General features: G+C 39.3%; 2 protein-coding genes across 2 annotated transcripts in view; one reads left to right on the forward strand and one right to left on the reverse strand.

The window, feature by feature from the left end:
• LOC307033006 (uncharacterized protein) overlaps positions 1 to 6,990 on the forward strand; it is a 39,662-nt gene extending 32,672 nt beyond the window's left edge. The window contains 4 exon segments of the mRNA XM_079671277.1: positions 7 to 40; positions 43 to 109; positions 705 to 838; positions 5,640 to 6,990. Coding sequence (XP_079527403.1) covers positions 7 to 40; positions 43 to 109; positions 705 to 838; positions 5,640 to 5,776 — 372 coding nt within the window. The 3' untranslated portion in view covers positions 5,777 to 6,990.
• A 1,425-nt stretch (positions 6,991 to 8,415) lies between these two features.
• hdac3 (histone deacetylase 3) lies at positions 8,416 to 17,625 on the reverse strand. Its single transcript, XM_079670824.1, has 15 exons — positions 17,431 to 17,625; positions 16,005 to 16,087; positions 15,736 to 15,878; positions 15,412 to 15,493; positions 13,517 to 13,573; positions 13,358 to 13,413; positions 13,143 to 13,276; positions 12,570 to 12,650; positions 12,319 to 12,392; positions 12,113 to 12,177; positions 11,184 to 11,273; positions 11,023 to 11,081; positions 10,609 to 10,688; positions 10,049 to 10,206; positions 8,416 to 9,636 (listed from the first exon to the last, which is right to left on the reverse strand). The coding sequence occupies exons 1-15, from the start codon at positions 17,483 to 17,485 to the stop codon at positions 9,567 to 9,569; spliced, it is 1,287 nt and encodes a 428-aa protein (XP_079526950.1). The 5' UTR covers positions 17,486 to 17,625; the 3' UTR covers positions 8,416 to 9,566.
• Between the last annotated feature and the right edge of the window lie 363 nt (positions 17,626 to 17,988).

Genomic DNA, 17,988 nt, shown 5'->3' on the forward strand with positions numbered 1-17,988 from the left:
CTGGAGGGAGACACCGTGAGGTTAGAGTGCAAAGTGGATGCTTCCCCCCTCCACAGCTCCACTGGAAGAAAGATAAAGACATGCTGCGGATCGACCCAAACAGAATGAGGTGGGTGTGATAAAGTGCTTCATTACACCCAAGCTCCTCTACATCCAACGTAATAGAGAATATTAAGAAGTACACCCTTAAAGGGGCCATATTTAGCTTTTGGGGGGTTTTCCCTTCCTGTAGTGTGTAAAGGGTCTGCAAAGGCTAAAATCCCTGTGTTCCCTCCAGAGGGAGTTTCTCTCCCACGCACTCCCCCCCTTGCCTCAAACACCTCTATTGGACTGCGTTATTAACTTATGTTACATAGTGACATCACTATGTAACAATCGCACTTCTATTGGCCAGCGCTCCAACACATTGTATGTGCTGGGCTAATTTAAATGAAATGCACAATGAGGTTCAATATTGTCAGAATAAAGAGGTGTATCACCGGGTGAAGGTCTGATTCTTAATATCAGGTTACAACTATATTTGTCAGAGAAGGTTGCACCAATGCACAGTTTATTCTGCGATGAATTCCGACTGGACACACTTTATTATAATTGTTTTGAATTGTGCTTGTGTCTTTTGAATGCTCAGCCTGCAACAGGGTGCTTTGGCCATCATGTGTTAATAACAGAAAAAAACATCTGATTGGCTGTCTTTGTTCCTCCAGTCTGTATGAGGACGGGTCAGGCCGGCAGTGCTTGTTGATAGAGAGGCTGATGAAGTCTGACGCCGGCTGGTACACCCTCTCTGCCATCAACGAAGCCGGCATGTCCACATGCAACGCCAGGCTGGACGTCGGCAGTAAGTCCTCCCTGCGTTCCTCTTTCTGTGCAAACTTGCTCCTAAAGGCCCATCTCAGCTGTCTGTTGTAGGAGATAGCCCGTGCGTTACCATAGTAGTCAGGGCTGTAAAACCAAACAGCAGATGGTGGATGTTGTGCGCTCTATGCTACACTGAATCCTGCTGTGCTGCCTGCATCACGTCACACAAATGCTGCGTTATGTGATCGAGCTGTAACTCGATGAATGTTTAAAGCAATCGAGCTGTTAAGCTTTCCTCGATAATACTGCGGAGTGCATAAGAGAGAGAAAATTACAACACAGATATTAGGTTTCTCCTCGATCACATAACACACCATCTGCTCTGTGGAGGAGCTGACAAAGGCTGTAAAGAAAACTACCTGACCCTCTTTTACACATGCGCTGGACTGTGTAGGGTGGTGAGGGAATAAGTCCTTAAAGTTGGAAATTAGTTAACATTTAACCACTTCCCGTTCCCTTGTCTCAAAGTCAATGGTTTTTCCCGAAATAAGGTTTGTGGTTTAAAGAAGCTTACGAAATGTATATGTTTTTGTCCTACGACATAGAATTTGTCAGTGAATATCCCACTGGGGAATGTCTGAAGCTTCTATGTGTCATGAAAAAGGGCGTTGAAAACATGAGCTGCCTTTAGCTTAGCAGTGGTGACGTGAAGTCATGTGACCCTCATGTAGTTTGTTTATTGCATCACAGTAGCTATTTCCTTCTAGGGATTGAATTTAGGCTACAAATATGTAAAGATTTGTCTTAATATGTGGAGATTATCCTGCTGAAAGTTTGTTTACCACAGATCTTATTTCTGCAATATTTCAAAATCCACTGCTTTTTGTCGAGGGAGCCCATACAATGCTAACTTCCGGGATGGCCTACAACAATGCATCATCCCTGCACCACACAGAACATGGACTACTTGATCAGAACCAGGACTCAGACACTTTAGAGGAACAGGATTCATTGACAATGCAATGCAATGGTTTAGAAAACCTTAACGACCCATGACACGGTCTAATGTCGCACTTCAGCTTACATCTCTCTGTTGTTAAAACCGAACACAATAAAAAACAAGGTTGTGAAAAATCATTACACTTCCAAAATATATAGAATGTTCCTCAAGCATTCGTAGAAGAAGCAGCAATACCCAAGATGAATGAAAACAGTGTCAGTTTATTCTGTGGGTGTATTAGCACAGGTGACACACAACTAGGTCACACATACACCCATACTAGTTCTCATTTAAACTCATACCAGTGGAATAGTTTCATATATTCTATGAAAATATTAACATACTTACGAGTGCAATTAGTACTCAAGCACGCACAAATAGATTTTATCTGTATTTATTTGTGTTTGTTTTCCTGTCTTCACTGTGTATTTAGTTGATGTCTGTGGAATGATAATGAAAGGCTTTCTAATTAGTTTTTCATACATTTCACAAGTATGTTATCGTTGGTATTGGAACAAATATCTGCATAGCTGTTTCTTTATGTAATTATACTTACTGTGCCTTGTTCTGTCTATATTTTGTGTGTTATATGATTTCTTTTTTTTTGACATTTTGAATCTTGATGAAGGGTTAATTAATGACAGTTGATACTACAACTGATTGTTAGCTGACCACCATACACACAGGTCCAGACTGCATGACACTGACACAGCAGAAGGTTTAACATTGAGGGACACATTGTCTCTACATGTGAGTGAAAGTCCCCTCTCTGTCTCTGAGCCTCGTCCTGCTGTCCTGTGCTGTGGTGGGGGGGCAGAGGAGTTATTTTCAGACAGCAGGCATGAGAGGAATGTTTACCCACTTCCTCCACCACTCTAATCTGGAGCTGTTGTTTGAGACACCAGCAGTTTGTACCTCAGTCAGTTACACATGGAGGGAGTTTCTTTACATTGAATACAGACATCTGCTTGGACAAGAGCGTAAAATGGTTAGAATTTGGTGGGAAAAGGTCTAAGGTGTCCTAATGTGTCCTCACATTTGTCTTGTATATAATGACGTTTTACGACATTCTACACCAGGGTTTTCACCAATATCAGATATTTCCCACATTGCTTAAAGAAAGAAAACAGTGGGGTCGTCAGGGCTGACACATAGTAACAGATTTACTTTCACACTTAATGACTGCCGAAACTCAATGAACATAACTTGTATATCTTTATCTTGAACTTTTTATTTGACAAATCGTTGTATTGCGGGAAGAAACCGGAGTAAACCCTGACGTCGGCACAGGAAGCAGACAGGAGGATCTCTCTAGAGATAAGGAGATCTTGTGGCCATCCTGCCTGCGCTGTGTTGACGTGGTCCAGACGACCCCTGGTCTTTCACAGATCTCAGGTGTCAAAAACCTTCGTCATCCATTTCAAGAGCTAAATTATCTTCAGTTCTCTCCTCTTCTTCAAAACAGACCTTTCAAATATATAGTCTTTAAAAATCTCTGAATGAGGAAGTTTCACGTAAAAACGTTTTTTCTACATATAATACAATTATTTACTTCTAGTTTTTAGTTCTTGCATACGTCACCAACACCAAGATGGCCGTCACGTTGGTACATTTCACCTCTTTCTCTCAGAATGAGGCGAAAAGTATTAAAAGAGGTGAAAATCACTACAAGTCTGGGCATGTTGAGAGCTGTACATACGAAAAAGGGGAGTTAGTCGGTTCCATAAGAGCCAGCATGCGGGACCAGCTTTACAAGGTTTCGGTGAGTAACACGAGTGTAATGTGTAACGTTAATGTCAGCTAGCTAACATTAGCTAACAAGGTACACTCTCATGTTTTGTTTTAGTTGCTCTTCTCGAGAACGAGCAAGAGGTACTATTACTGTTATGATAACAACCTGGTACAAAGCACACAGGCATCTTGTTTAAGTAAGTACAGTAAGTAAATGTATTTTTAGCTATCTGGAGGGAATACATCAGTTATGACGGCATTTACGCGACTCTGAGATTTGTAGTCTTTCTAGTTGCGTATTTTTCATAGTCTTATATTTCAACAGTTTTAAGAAAAACTTTGAATTTTTTGACATGGAAATTATTTTTTAAGATTGACAAACAACATATGTGTAATTCATGGCACAATTCAAACGGGATCAAAAGATACGTTTTCTCTCTCCATTGACTTCAATGTATTATTTTTTCGGAATAAGGTCCCATGATGCGGAAGTAAGTGGGCGTGACTTTGCCACTCTATAGCTGGGCCCTCTGTGAATTCATAGCTGGACCGTCTGGACGTCCAACAGCTCCTCTCTTCACAGTAACTCGCAGAGACGAGCTTCTTTCATTTCACCCTTCACATTCCAACATAAAACTGAATAGGCAGATTCGAAGGATTTATTTCTTTGGAAATGTTATTTTAAATACAATTAAATCAAGTTATTTTGGTAAAACTAATGAAAAATATAACTAAAAAAATATATTAAAAAGAATATTTTAAAAGAAATATTATTTTGTGTAATGTTTTTAAATATTATTTTGTAGAATATCTTAGGCCCTCATAGAGGGCTGACAGCTCGCCACTGGTCACAAGACACATTTGAAAATTCTCTGACGTCAGGAACGAGGAGCTCCGCCTATATGGCCAACTCTCCACCTATCAGGGGAATGTGGGGTTGGGCCACGGCCGGCCATTGCCGCTCGAAAGCGCTGGAGATGCTGTAGTACACATGTCTGCCACAAAAGCAGCGAAGAAGACTTCCCGTGCATGGTGGCCATGGTTGCCCTTCTGTTTATTCTCCGCTGTGGCTCTTTTTCTCCCTCCCTGAGGCAAGCGTTTGCTCCTGCTGCTGTTATTCATTGCAATCCCTCCCCGTCGAGGCAAGCACTGTAATTGTCTCCGGTTTGCCACCAGCAGATGACAAACACCCACGCCTCTTCCAAGGAACGAGGCAGAGTTTCAGTCCAACATGTCCGTTAAAGTTTAAATCTTCAGGACAAAATAAAAAAAGTGCCTGTCAAAGGTCTTCTTTGTTATTTATTGAGCTTTAAAACAAATGAATAATGACTCTATACAATCATATAAGAAGAAAACACGGAGGACGGAAATCTCTTTTCCTCCCCCTCTTCTGACAGCCCAGCAGCTGATCTCAAAGCACTCTCCTGCAGGGGGGCGTGGTCAGCTGCAGCTCATTTGCACTAAAGCTACATCACAGAATCAGCCCCCTGCAAAAACAGGGCTGGAAAGAGCAAATAGAGCAAAATGAGGCATGGCTCAAATGCAGGATCTGTTTGGTATTTTGAAAAACTATATTTATATACTTTATATAGGTATGGCCCTACAATATATTGTTCAAATATAGCATGATAGGTCACCTTTAAGATGTTTTCTCTACCTACCTGGCCTTTTTTTTTTACCTTGTTTTAAAAGAAGGAGGTTCTTTACACTCATTTATAAGCTTAAGTGGAATGCAATTCTTAACTATTTCATCTTTCTTCGACATACTAGTAAATTTTTCGTTGGATATAAATATATTTTTGATGACTTGAATCACTTTTTATACTTTTTTTTATATGAGTTACTATAGTATGACTTTTAAATATTTGTGTTGAAATTTTTATGATATTCTGACTATACTATGAATATAAGGACTTTCATTCTTTAACAACGTACAATCCTATGACATATGACATGTTGTATTGATGCCATTGTTTTACATTTAAATTACAGACAATACTGCAGTCCTGGTAGTAATTACAGTCACTTCTCTGCCTTGTGTTTGTCAACAACAGATTTCATGTCTCATTGAATTCATCCCTCCCCTTTTTGTGTGCCCCCTCCCCCTCAGCTCGCACAGCCCCGAAGACAGCGCCCCCTGGCTCCAAGACGCTGAAGCTGCTGTCCTCGCTAAAACACGTGCCCTCTCTGACCGTGGAGACCCCCACCCAGCACACTGCCCCTCTGTACGAGAGTGAAGAGCTGTAGAGCCTCACACAACCCTATCACATCCTCACATAACATCACACAGTGTCAAGACTGGGCCTGGCAAAGGTTTTACTAAGTAAGCTTTGGTTCAGATTTACAGCAGTGCAGCAGACCAGGACACAAAAACACTGCGTGGCCATTTTGACTGATAAACTCTACAGGTTCACTCTACATTTCTTGGAAAAATGAGGTAGGATGTTTGCCAATCTTTTAAGATTAAGGCAAAATTACAGTGAAAATCTATGTACTAAATAGTGATATATTATGGTACAAAATGTGCCTTCAAAACCACAACTCTAACCAAAAGGAGCAGTTGGTAGCTACTTTGATTGAAATGTTTCCATAGTGTTTTGCCTTCTGCGTTAAAATAAGCCCACCTCCTGCTGCCCACCTGCTGCTGTTTCTCCCAGTGTGCCTGTCCTTTCTCTGCAGACCTGATGTTTGATACATGCCTCTAAGCCTCTCTGCTGTCTGTCATGCTCTCAGCCCATGGTGCTTTCAGGTCATGGCTGTATTAATAGACCTGGATAACGTGCTGCAGACTGCACTTTAATCTTGACAACTGTCAGCTTGTGCCTCGATTTTGTATTCGAGCCTTCCAAGTCCCTGAATCACGGCTTCTGAGGATGTGCGTCCGTAAAGCTCCATTAATGAGAGGAGATCCGAGAGCTCTGCTGAGGTATAAATGCGGTCTAATGTGTTTTAAAAGTTGTTTAACGATATACAGTGTGAATTCAGCTATTTATTTGAAGGTTATTAGTTATCAGTGTTGCCCCCTCTCTTGGCCTGAGGTGTGTCATGGCTGCCATGCTAATACCCAGCCTGAACATAAAACCTGATCCGCACTCAAAAAGACACTCGCAACTAACTTAATCAAGTTTACATTTGATCCCATCTGCAGTGCGAACGTTTTTACATTTCACTCAAAAGGAGAATATCAGTATTTTTTTCTCCTTCGATGCAATAATCCTGTTCAGTAGGTATCAGTATGTCAGCCAAACTCAAAATGTCAGACCGGTGCCTTACATATAAAGAAGCTTGATCTGTCTGCATACTTATAAAGTATTTTTACAACGTATCAAACAGGGTTGAACATTGGATTTGCTTAAAGAAGAATAGTTCTGTGAGATTTGAAACTGCAGGTAGTAGTGTGTATTGTTGTGTAAGTTCTACATATCACTGGATGAATGAGGAATAAAGTTTATGTGACCTTGGCCACCTGTTGTTTATTTATTTTTATTTTGTATAGTTCAGCCCTTTGACTAAGTGTTCTGAGAGAATAGGGTTCAACAACTAATAGTAACTTTCATTATTAATGACAAGTGGCCATCTTGTGGACGTGTCCACATCCTGTAGATGAAAACCTGCTTTAATTTTACTCATGGTGATGATATATAATTCATAATAGTTATTTGATTGAGTTGAACTAACTATTTTGTATTCATTTTATAATAGTTATTTTATTTAGTTGAACCAACTTATTTATATAAGTTCATAAGTTATTTAGATTGAGTTGATCTATCTTTTTTAATTCATATTCTAATAGTTATTTTCATTGAGTTTAACCAATGTTATTTTATAAGTTCATAATAGTTATTTAATTGAAGTGAACTAACTATTTATAATGAATTCATAATAGTGGTTTAATGAGGTCAAATTGATACTACTATCATAGTACATGTAAAGTGTATGACGAAAATATCAGAAAAAAACGACAGGGTATGAATATGTCAAAAATATCAGAACAAAATAAATAGTATGTCAAAAAGAATCTGGAAAATATCAGAAAAAAAGACATAGTATGTCGAAAATATCAGGAAAAAACGACAGTATAGTATGTAGAAAATATCAGAGAAAATACATAGTATACTATGTCAACAATATCAGAAAAGAAGAATGTCGAAAATATGCAAAAAAATGACATGTGCAGTATGTGCAGCATCAGAGCCGGTGACACCAGCAGAATCAATACACTGATCAGGAAAGCTGGGTCTGTCATCGGCATCAAGCTGGACCCCTTTGAAGCTGTGGTGGAGAGGAAGACACTGAACAGGCTGTTGTCCATCATGGATAACCCCACCCATCCTCTCCACCTGCAGCTGGACAGTCAACGGAGCTCCTTCTCCAACAGACTGCTGCAGCTCCGCTGTCACAAGGAGCGATGCAGGAAAACATTCCTGCCCACTGCAATAACTCTGTACAATAAATCACCTCTGTCTGGAAGAGAACTCTCTGCTACATAGTTTCTCTTGGGATAACCACATTATACAATATAATCTGTTCAATATTTAATATTCCATCCGTCACATGCTTATGTGTATATAATACCTTGCTTTATATCTTGTTGTTCATTTCTAAATTCAACATGTACGGTATACGGTAGTCAAGCATGTTGAACACATGAATAACATTTTTGAAAGTAAAGTGTATTGAAAACTGAAAAAAAACAAAGTATGATATGTTCAAATATTTGAAGTAAATATGGTGTAGTATGTGGAAATATCTGAAAAAAATAGCATAGTATATGTGGCCATTTTCAAATCCTGCTGATAAAGACCCACCTTCAAAGGACTTCAGATCACACACATTACATATCATGTAGCTGATGCTTTGGATTCAATGTTTTCCATTTTCAAATATTTTCAATTTGTAGAATTTTTATTAAAAACAAAAGTAGACAATATCAAAAAATCACATGAAACTGTTTCTGGCTAAAAGAGGTCGTGAGGTGGCAGATAATAGAACGTATTTCAACTTAATTCTTTACAAAAATGTTTAACAACCTAAACAACAATTGCCATAGGTGTCATTTTCTACAATATGAACACACTCACAGTTCATATGTTTATTCATGTATATATACAGTAATGGGCAGAGTATCCAGGAGTAAAGAGAAAGGAATGTAAATAGGAAAAGCATCTAGTTGCCTCATTGATCGATGTTCCAGTCCAAATAAAGTAAAAAGGGAAGTGCCCAGCTCTAAACCAATGTGTGACTTCACTGAACTGTAAGGCACGTGAATAATTGTAGGATTGTAGAAAAACATTCTGACATAGTGGCTGTAAAATAATAAGTCTTCTAAAGATGTAGTCAGTTTAAACGAGGCTAATGTATCGTGGCAGGCACTTGGACAGTTCCTTGCAATTGAAACAACTCCTCACATCTTTTCCAATGACACCTGGTGTTTGTTTTCTTGAAAGAGTGCCTTCACATGTTACACTGAATTCTGTCACACAGCACCTGCTTGACATTTCGGATGATAAAAACATTGCCTTTTGATGTGACATCTGCTGTTTACAAATGTAACTCCGTTGATTAAATAACTTTCAGATGAGATTTCCTTCCTTCAAAAGTCAAAAACATTTCCTTACAACATGAACAAGACAACAAGTGAGAAAAAGTCTATAATCAAAATCTAAAATATACGTTTTGAATACCAGTGGACGATGCTTCAAAGAAGTAATATCATATGGATATGGCCAGGATTATTAAAGAGTATGTGATCTGGGCTCTTCCTGTTGTAACGGAAAGGGATGGCTCCAACAAGAAATGTGAATACTGCTGTCTGTAGGTTGGCTGTTCTGATGAGTGTCGGTGGTGTAAAGGACCAAGATGGCGGCTGATTGAGGACTTTTAAAAAGAGGACCTTCTAAAAGAAAGCAGGAACAGAGCTCGAGTCTTTTCAGTCCTTCCAGAAATGTAGTTTCTGTAAAAGCTGCGGTCATGATGTGATGTTTGGTGTGATGCAACAGAATGCTGCAGGGAAAGCTCCGCCCCTTTCATCCTCAAGTCAAATCTCTACGTCGCTCTCTTTGTCGTTGTCGTGGTCACCGTCGTAGAACTCATTGGCTGCCTCGGGTCTGATGGAGACGCATGATTGACAGTCAGTATATTATTATTTATGAAAACAGTGATGCAGTTAAAATAAGTATGCAATTAGGTCATAGTATAGTATGAAAATAAAAGTCATAAAAAACTCATAATATAGCATGCTATTAACAAAATATTTTAAACATAGTATAGTATGCAATAAACAAGTCATACTAAATATGTCAAAAATGTATCATTTGTTATGAAAAAAAGTAATATATAGAATGCTGTTAAAAAAAAGTCATACTTACGTATTTCATAAAAAGGTAAGAAAAAAAAAAGAAATCATAAAAAGTCGTTGTATATTATGCTATCAAAAAACACAAAGATATAAATTGTGTAGTATGTGATAAAAAGTTATTATAATGTTATAGCCCCCTCCCTCAGCCCCTCCAGGTGTACCTGGTGTAGGGTTCCTCCCCCCCCCTCTCGTCGGGGTCGGGCTCGTCGGTGCGCTCGTAGCTTAGTATGTCGGAGGGCACGTCGTGGATCTGGACGCTGGGAGCGTGGTTCAACATCTTCAGGTTCTCAAACACCGTCTGACGGATCTGCTCCAGATACTGAGACAAAAAGAAAAGACTCTTTTCATTATGTGCTTAGGAGGAGACTGTAACATGGTTTCTGTCTATGGAGTCCGGAGGCTTTAAAGAGAGCCTAAATAACGGCTTCCTCAGAAAGGGCTGTCCACAGCATAATAAAGCAGTACACATATTGTAAATACAGTGTATACTCAAACAGATATGGATTTGTTTGGGGTGTTTTAAATATGATTTGCTACTACCCTCCATCTGAGCTTCCTGCTGGTACTCCCGTTTGTTTCTCCAGACTTCATTTGTTTGCACCATTATCTACTTATCATGGAAGGAACCTCAGATAAGCACACTTACGACAAAGTGAGTTCTCCCTTTAAAGTGTTTTAACAATGCCTTATTATATATCGTTATAATTGGACAATTTCTCACCTGTCTGGAGTTCTGGTTCTCTATCCTGGTGCTGACATCTGGATGCAGCGTGAAATCTGGAGCAAAGTACTCAAAATATTCTGCAGGAACAAGAGGAGGAGGAGGAGGAGGAGGAGGAGGAGGAGGAGGAGGAGGAGAATCCAGAGAAGATATAACATAGATTATTGTCTGTCTCTGTGAGAAAGCATTGCTGTTCAATTCTTCCTCCTTCAAAAAGCATGCACTGAGACGTAGGTTTAAAATATCAGATAACTCCTCTTCCAAAAGATGGCGCCAAAGGTTGGAAATGCTACATTTTGATATCAACGCCACAAAAACATAATAGGACTCTGAAACTAAGCCATTTTGGATAAAGGGTTAGATCATAATGATGAAATGAGCGGTTGATATTTGGTGCATCTAAGAAGCACTCACCGCTATAAGGCAGCTCATCACTGATGGGTTCGTCCAATAACAGAGACGTCTCAAAGGTCCTACAGCAGAGCAAAGCAGATTCTTGTTAGGGGCAGATCTGCTATTCTCAATCAACTCAGAATCTCCTTAACATGACGTTATGTGCAGAGAACCAAACTCACCAGCAGCGAGCCACGTTCCTGACCGTGTACCCCCCCCCTCCCAGGACCAGCAGAGGGATCCTGAAGCTCTTTACGAACTCCACACACTCTCTGGAAGACAGCGGTTACAGGGACAACAGTTAGTTTTCCTACTGGATCCCCACACAGACAAAAGTGCAGTAGAATTTCTGCTCTTATAACAAAAAAAGGGAAAATATATATTTGTTTTCTTTTACACAATACATTATAATGACAGATTCCAACACTGCAGCTCAGGACAACACTTATTGTAGAGCGGTGCCATATGTTCCATGTGCTTTGCTTTTACATTAATATATTCAACTAAGGTTTTCGAATGAGGCTTTGAATTCCTGTCGCTATATTTAATGACATTATCATAAAAGTCTGTTCTTTGAACCAAATCCTCAATTAGAATAAAGTGATTCATTGGATTAAATGAGTGGTTGTTTTTTTGTTATCATTTAGCAGGTTCAGTATGTTGCCCATGGACATTTCAACATGTAGAATTCAGTGCGCATGGATCAAAGCAGCTACTTTCTGATTCATGAACAACTGCTGTACGGCCTGGGCCAGAGTGAATGTCCACCTCCATTATATATTTCCTCAAATAGACCTCATCAACAATTTACTCATTTCTAAATCTAGCCACAGAATTGGACTTTTTCTGTTTAATTTCTCATTGCACATTTTCGAGATGTTAAAATGTGTATTTCATTCTATTTTTCTTTTTTATTCTAATTCATCTCTAAAATGGAGGGAGCTGCCATCACAAACCTTATTTCCCCCTGGGACATATTAAGTATTCTGATTTACATTTCACCTTGTTGAATTAGACTTTTTGCTCCCAATCACCCCAAAGGTATACACGAGAAGTTGCTTGACAGTGTTTCCCAAAGAGACATTGATGATGACAAATAAGTCAGTCTCACCCGTGTCCTCGTATACTGAGGTTGAAGCAGCCGAGTCTGTCGCAGCCCAGAGAATCTGCTCCACACTGAAGGAGAAGAACACGCAGATTTACAATCTGATGATGGGAGATGTTTACTTTATCTGGCTCTGATCACACTGAACCATCTAAAACTTTCTCACACACAGACCAAACTATTAGCTAAGAGCCTCAGAGTCCCACACTGACCTGCAGGACGATGCAGGTCGGCTGATAGAAGTCCACCACCTGTTTAATGACCGGCTGGAACAGCTGCCTGTAGCCTGAGAGAGAGAGAGAGAGAGAGAGAGAGAGAGAGAGAGAGAGAGAGAGAGAGAGAGAAAGAGAGAGAAAGAGAGAGACAGACAGACACACACAAAAGCAGTATGAATATTATGTGTTCTTTTACACAATAGGTTAGACATTTCAATAATAAAACTTGAAACAGGAAGTGAGCTCACTCTGGTCGTCGATGCCGTCTCTGAGGGGAACGTTGAGGCAGTAGTAGCGGCCGCTCTCTGCTCCCACCTCGTACATGTCACCTGCAAACACACCAAGACACTGTATGAATACACACGTGTACAGAGAACAAACAAAGACAATGCACAGTATTAAAGCAGATTTTCTCGTTATAATGAAAGATGCACACATATTTCCCTGTTTACTCGTTTTTTTATAATTTGCTAACAAATATAAAAATGAAAAATGAAAATGGAATGAACAAATGAACCTGGTATTTGTCTTTGTAGGTGTTATAAACCAAAGTCAAACTGGTATGCAGATGAATGCACTTCTGTACAGAAATGTCAAGGCTGTACTTGAAACATAAACAACTTGCTAAATGGAGTTTAATAATTATAAAATAATTACAGACCAGGGAAGGGAGGAAATATTCTGATTCAAATTCAAGGATTAGAGATGAAAACTCCAGAGAAAGGAAAACAAATATCTCTCTGACATTACAAATAGTCATAACAATCTGAGAAAGGAGCAAAATAAATCAATATTATTGTTATAAATAAAGCAGCTCGCACCTGTTCCTGGAAAGAAGTAGTTCCCGTATTTGTGGAAGGACACAGTCATGACGCGGTCGGTCAGGTAAAAGGCTTCCTGTACGCCGTCACCATGGTGAATGTCTATGTCGATGTACAGAACCCTCGGGTGGTATCTGGAACACACAGACACACAGGTTATAAAGAGAGAGACAGCAAACGCTTGGTAAATGTTCTTCAGAGGAGAACCCTCTTACTTGAGAAGCTCCAGTATACTGATGACGATGTCATTTACGTAACAAAACCCAGACGCCTGCAAACACAGAAAAATATGTTTAGTCCTTCAACCATTCACAGCTCCATGAAATGAGTTAAGCAGAAAAGATTGAGGCCAATATACAGCACTTCGTTCTGACCTCAAATTTCTTGGCATGATGCAACCCTCCAGCCCAGTTGATAGCAATGTCGCAGATCTGGAAAAAAAGAGATACTATCAATAGACGTTAACAAAATCCCAAGGACTCTGTAACCAGTCCACCTTCAGGGCTGTTTCAGTTGAACTAACAAGTGTAATGCTGTTCAGGTGGGATCATCTGCTACACACATCTCTACTCATCAGCAGGAGGACAGGAAGTTAACGTGGCTGAAATAATAACAACTACTAAATCAGTGGCTGTGATGCATGTGACAGGGCTTACACTGCATAGAGCCCTGATTTCCACCATGTGTTTGCAAGGGGTCTCCCAGACTAAGAATGTACATCGGTGAATCTGATAGGTCAAGTCTTGCCTGTTTATCCCCCTCTGTTCAAGCTTTATGCATCTAAAGAGATAGCAAAAACAACACAATGACTGGCTGAGTTGCTGATAGCGCTGTCCATAGTACTGAACAGAGTGCAGAGACAATATCATTCAGGACATTGTTTCTTAGCCTGCTTGCTTTTTGTGGGTGTAAATCGAACTGTTGGCCATAATACCATCCCCCCATTGTAGCTATCCGAGGACAGAAAGACACAACATCTAACAAAATGAGATAGTTGTTTCCACGAGCCTTTCTGTAATGATTCTGTGAACATGTTTTCAGTGCAATGATAGTGCTACGGTAGTGCAAGTGCCATGATTAAGACATGTTATTATCGATCATGTAATAAAGCCTTGTTGAAGATATCGACCAGATGGAGCAAAAGTGGTCCCACACATGATAACAATTGAAATAAACTTGATTGATATGGTATTTTTGGAACACAGTTACAAAGTCCTATCCAATAAACACATTGGTTTGGAAGCAAATATGGAAAGTGCAACTTATTCTACATGGTGATTCATCCTAGCACACTAAGGACAATGATTGTATAGTATTATCAGGAAAACATTTGTATCAATAGGCTGCTGTTTTCAACAAAATAGGCTATATATATATATATTATGATTTATGGGGAGAAACCAAGCAATGCTATGTGGATTCAGACATTCAGCTCCCCTGTATAGAGTGCCACAGTGACGCGTCCTAAAACCAGGAAGTAAATTCCTTCCGGTTCTTTCAACAAAAACACAATGGAATTTCTCCATAGGATTTTGGAAAATAGCTGGAAATAAGGTCTGTGGTCGACACACATTTAAGAGACGGATCACGTTTTGTTCAGCCGGAAAATATCCACATGTCTACCCTACTTTTATCATTTTCAAATCTAGTCGCCAGAAGCAAAATGCTAACGTTATGCTATAAACGAACTACAGCAGGGTCGCTGCTTCAACGTCACGCCAACTTAAAGGTGGGGTAGGTAATTTTGGAGAAACCAGCTCGAGTGCGCTAGAATTTGAAAATACACAGCCGGAAAAAATCTGCCTCTTCCTTACAGAGCCAATACCTTACATGACCAATGAGGGCACGAGATAAGTTACAGCTTCCACAGATGACATTTTTTTATGGATTTATTGTCAAAGCACTTAAAATATTCATTGCCATCGGGATGTTAAGAGCATTCCATGGAATATAACAAAAAATGTGTCTCGAGCCGGTTTCTCAAACTTACCTACCCCACCTTTAAGATACATATTCAAAACTACAGATTCAAAATTGTACAAGTTGAAGCTTTTGATTTAACAGTTTGCAAGAGCGCAGATACTTGCTTTCAAACAGAACAGGGGGAAAAACAAACTTAGAGGAGTGTTTACGTGTTCGGTTTAATGACGTAAAACGTCCTCGACAATGGGCAACAGTTCAAGTGTGAGTTTGGCAGGTGAAACAGACCCCTTAGATTGCATCCTCCCATAGTTCAGAGTTCAGCCACCCCCCCCCCCCCCCCCCTTACCTTGTGGTTGAGCTGTGTGGCCCCCTGTAAGGAGGCTCCTGTGTATCTTGAGCAAAACTCAAAAAGACCTGGAAACACAGGACTGAAACGAAAACACATGGGCACCAAATATTTCATTAATGGTATAATAACTTAGTCACTGTGGCTATTAGGCGGAGAATCAGACATCAGAGCCCTAATATATCTGAAGAGTGGGAACTAAGAAATACATAGTTGAACATTTTGATATATTACATTTTCCTTGTTGAAAGAAAATGAGACAAACATAACCTAATATGTGATGACTGTGGATAGCGATCTTTATAAATAAGGAGTAACACTCACCAGTCGTCTCCCACGTTGAAAGTGTTGAGGCTCTTGGTGAAGCCCTGCATGTTGTTGGGGCTGACCTTCTGCAGGAAGTCTATGTAGTCTTCAGAGTGGAACCGACACATGTCGTGCTGAGACGCTTTGTATGGCTTGAACACCTAATAAAAACATATAAAACGGATTAAATATAGTCCGATTTTAGATTTTTTTATTGTGAATGGATAGTGAGCAGATGTTAATTGAGCCTCAGCAGGGTGTGAAAGTATAACAGCATCTCTGCTCACCATCATTTTCTTGTAGAGTCCATAGTGCAACACCAGACTGTGAGTCAGAGACAGACGGTGGGGCTTCATGGGGTGGCCGGCACCTGGGGGGGAGAGGCAGATCAAACATTACAGAACACATATTCATAGGATACATTCATCGTTTTGTCTTATATTAAAGGTCAGCTGAATTTCACAACAACACGTAACGTTGAAAACTATGATATTTTGTAACAAGACACTCAAAGGACTTTTATCCCCTCCCCTCTGGCAGGAGGCTGCGCTCCATCAGGACCAAAACCTCTCGCCGCCTGAACAGTTTCTTCCCCTCTGATACCGGCCTCATCAACAAGGCCCGGCCCCTCCACTGACACTGACTTTTTACAAACATTATGCATTACATTAATGCACATCATGGGAACATCTTAATACCTTGGCGTGTGCATGTTCATGCTCAACTCTGACTGCCTTTTGCACATGTATGCACACATGTCTGCACAGCCTTCCACTTTCAAATATAATTCAATGTAGTTTGCCATCTATTGTCATAAACTCATTGTCCTAAGTATTTTTGTTTTTTTGCTTTGTATATTTAAATTTGGTGTAAATACTTGTGTTTAGTATTATTTTTGAATGCTAAATTGGTTCTTAAAAATACTTATTTTGTATTATCCTTGTATTTTTACCATTATTGCAACTTATTTTTACTATTGGGACTTCCCTTTGACAACAGTCAAAATACAGAGGAGCATCTCTTTGGAACAAACTTCTCCCATCACTACAATCAACAGCTATATTGTTGTTGTTTTTAAAAACATGTGACAAGACTTTAGGAAATCATATATATTTGTGTAATGCATCTCAACTTGTCAACATAAATTATTTACATTTTTCATTCTTATATATTCGATTAGAGACCTTGATGAATTGTTTCCCTTAAAAAAAGACTATATTTAGTAGTTGTGGTATTTCCATAAACCACATTTAGATTATTCTGAACAAAAACAATCTTTAAATCTCTAAATGTATAATACCTGTAAATAAATTAAATGAATAGCTTAACCAAAACAGTTGCAGTTATACAAACCATATTCTCTCGCTCTTTTAAGATAATCAACAACAGGTGTATATCATATGTGGGCATACTCCCATGAGCATTACAGGCACATTGTTTACTTCAATACGTTTACCCTTATTGTAAGCTACTATGCAGTTACTACATACTGAGCTGTTTAGTAAACCATTTGCTATATAAGAAACGTAGCAATACATGAGAAATTGAGCTACGTTTAAAGAACCTACACAACAGACCTCTAAATGCACATACGACGCTTGAAACGCTTCAATTTAAATGTAAAAACACAGCCCTGAAGTTATTAGCATAAGGCTAGCTTGCTTTAGCACCGTTTCCCTTTGTAGGCCCGCTCGTTACCATAACCACACTCACCATAATGAAAGTTGCCCACGTCTGGGTCATAAAAATAAGACGTTCTGTTATTCATTCTGAAAGGAATATGTTGTGAATTTTTATGAGAAACTACGAGCGTTCTTGCAGCTACAAAACACACATTTTCCTATCAATTAGAAGATAGCCGCCATGGTAAAAACACCGACACGTCATCAGAGAGCGACAGTACTACTAACGGAGAGGGGAGGGGCGTGTGGGAGGAAAGGATGCGGCTGACAAAATAAAACTGAACTGATGTAAAAATGATGAATTCAAACGTTTAGGCTGATAACTTCGAGTATTAAGACTACCATTTCACCTTATTTCAATATTTGTATTATGTTTAAATAACCTTTAAACATTTGTTTGTCATTTTGTTATCATTAATTGTGATTTACCATACCCCAGTTGGACCAACATATTTTTGGCTTTTCACCTTCATCAGGGTCGTTAGATTAATTTGTTTACTTTTTTACTTTACTACAAGTGTAACTAAATCCTTTAACAGCTTCAAATTATCATCTAAAAATGTGTTTTAAGATTAACAACTGAATCACA

This window comes from Notothenia rossii (assembly GCF_949606895.1).
Source record: "Notothenia rossii genome assembly, chromosome: 3".
In the NCBI taxonomy this organism is placed as follows: domain Eukaryota; kingdom Metazoa; phylum Chordata; class Actinopteri; order Perciformes; family Nototheniidae; genus Notothenia; species Notothenia rossii.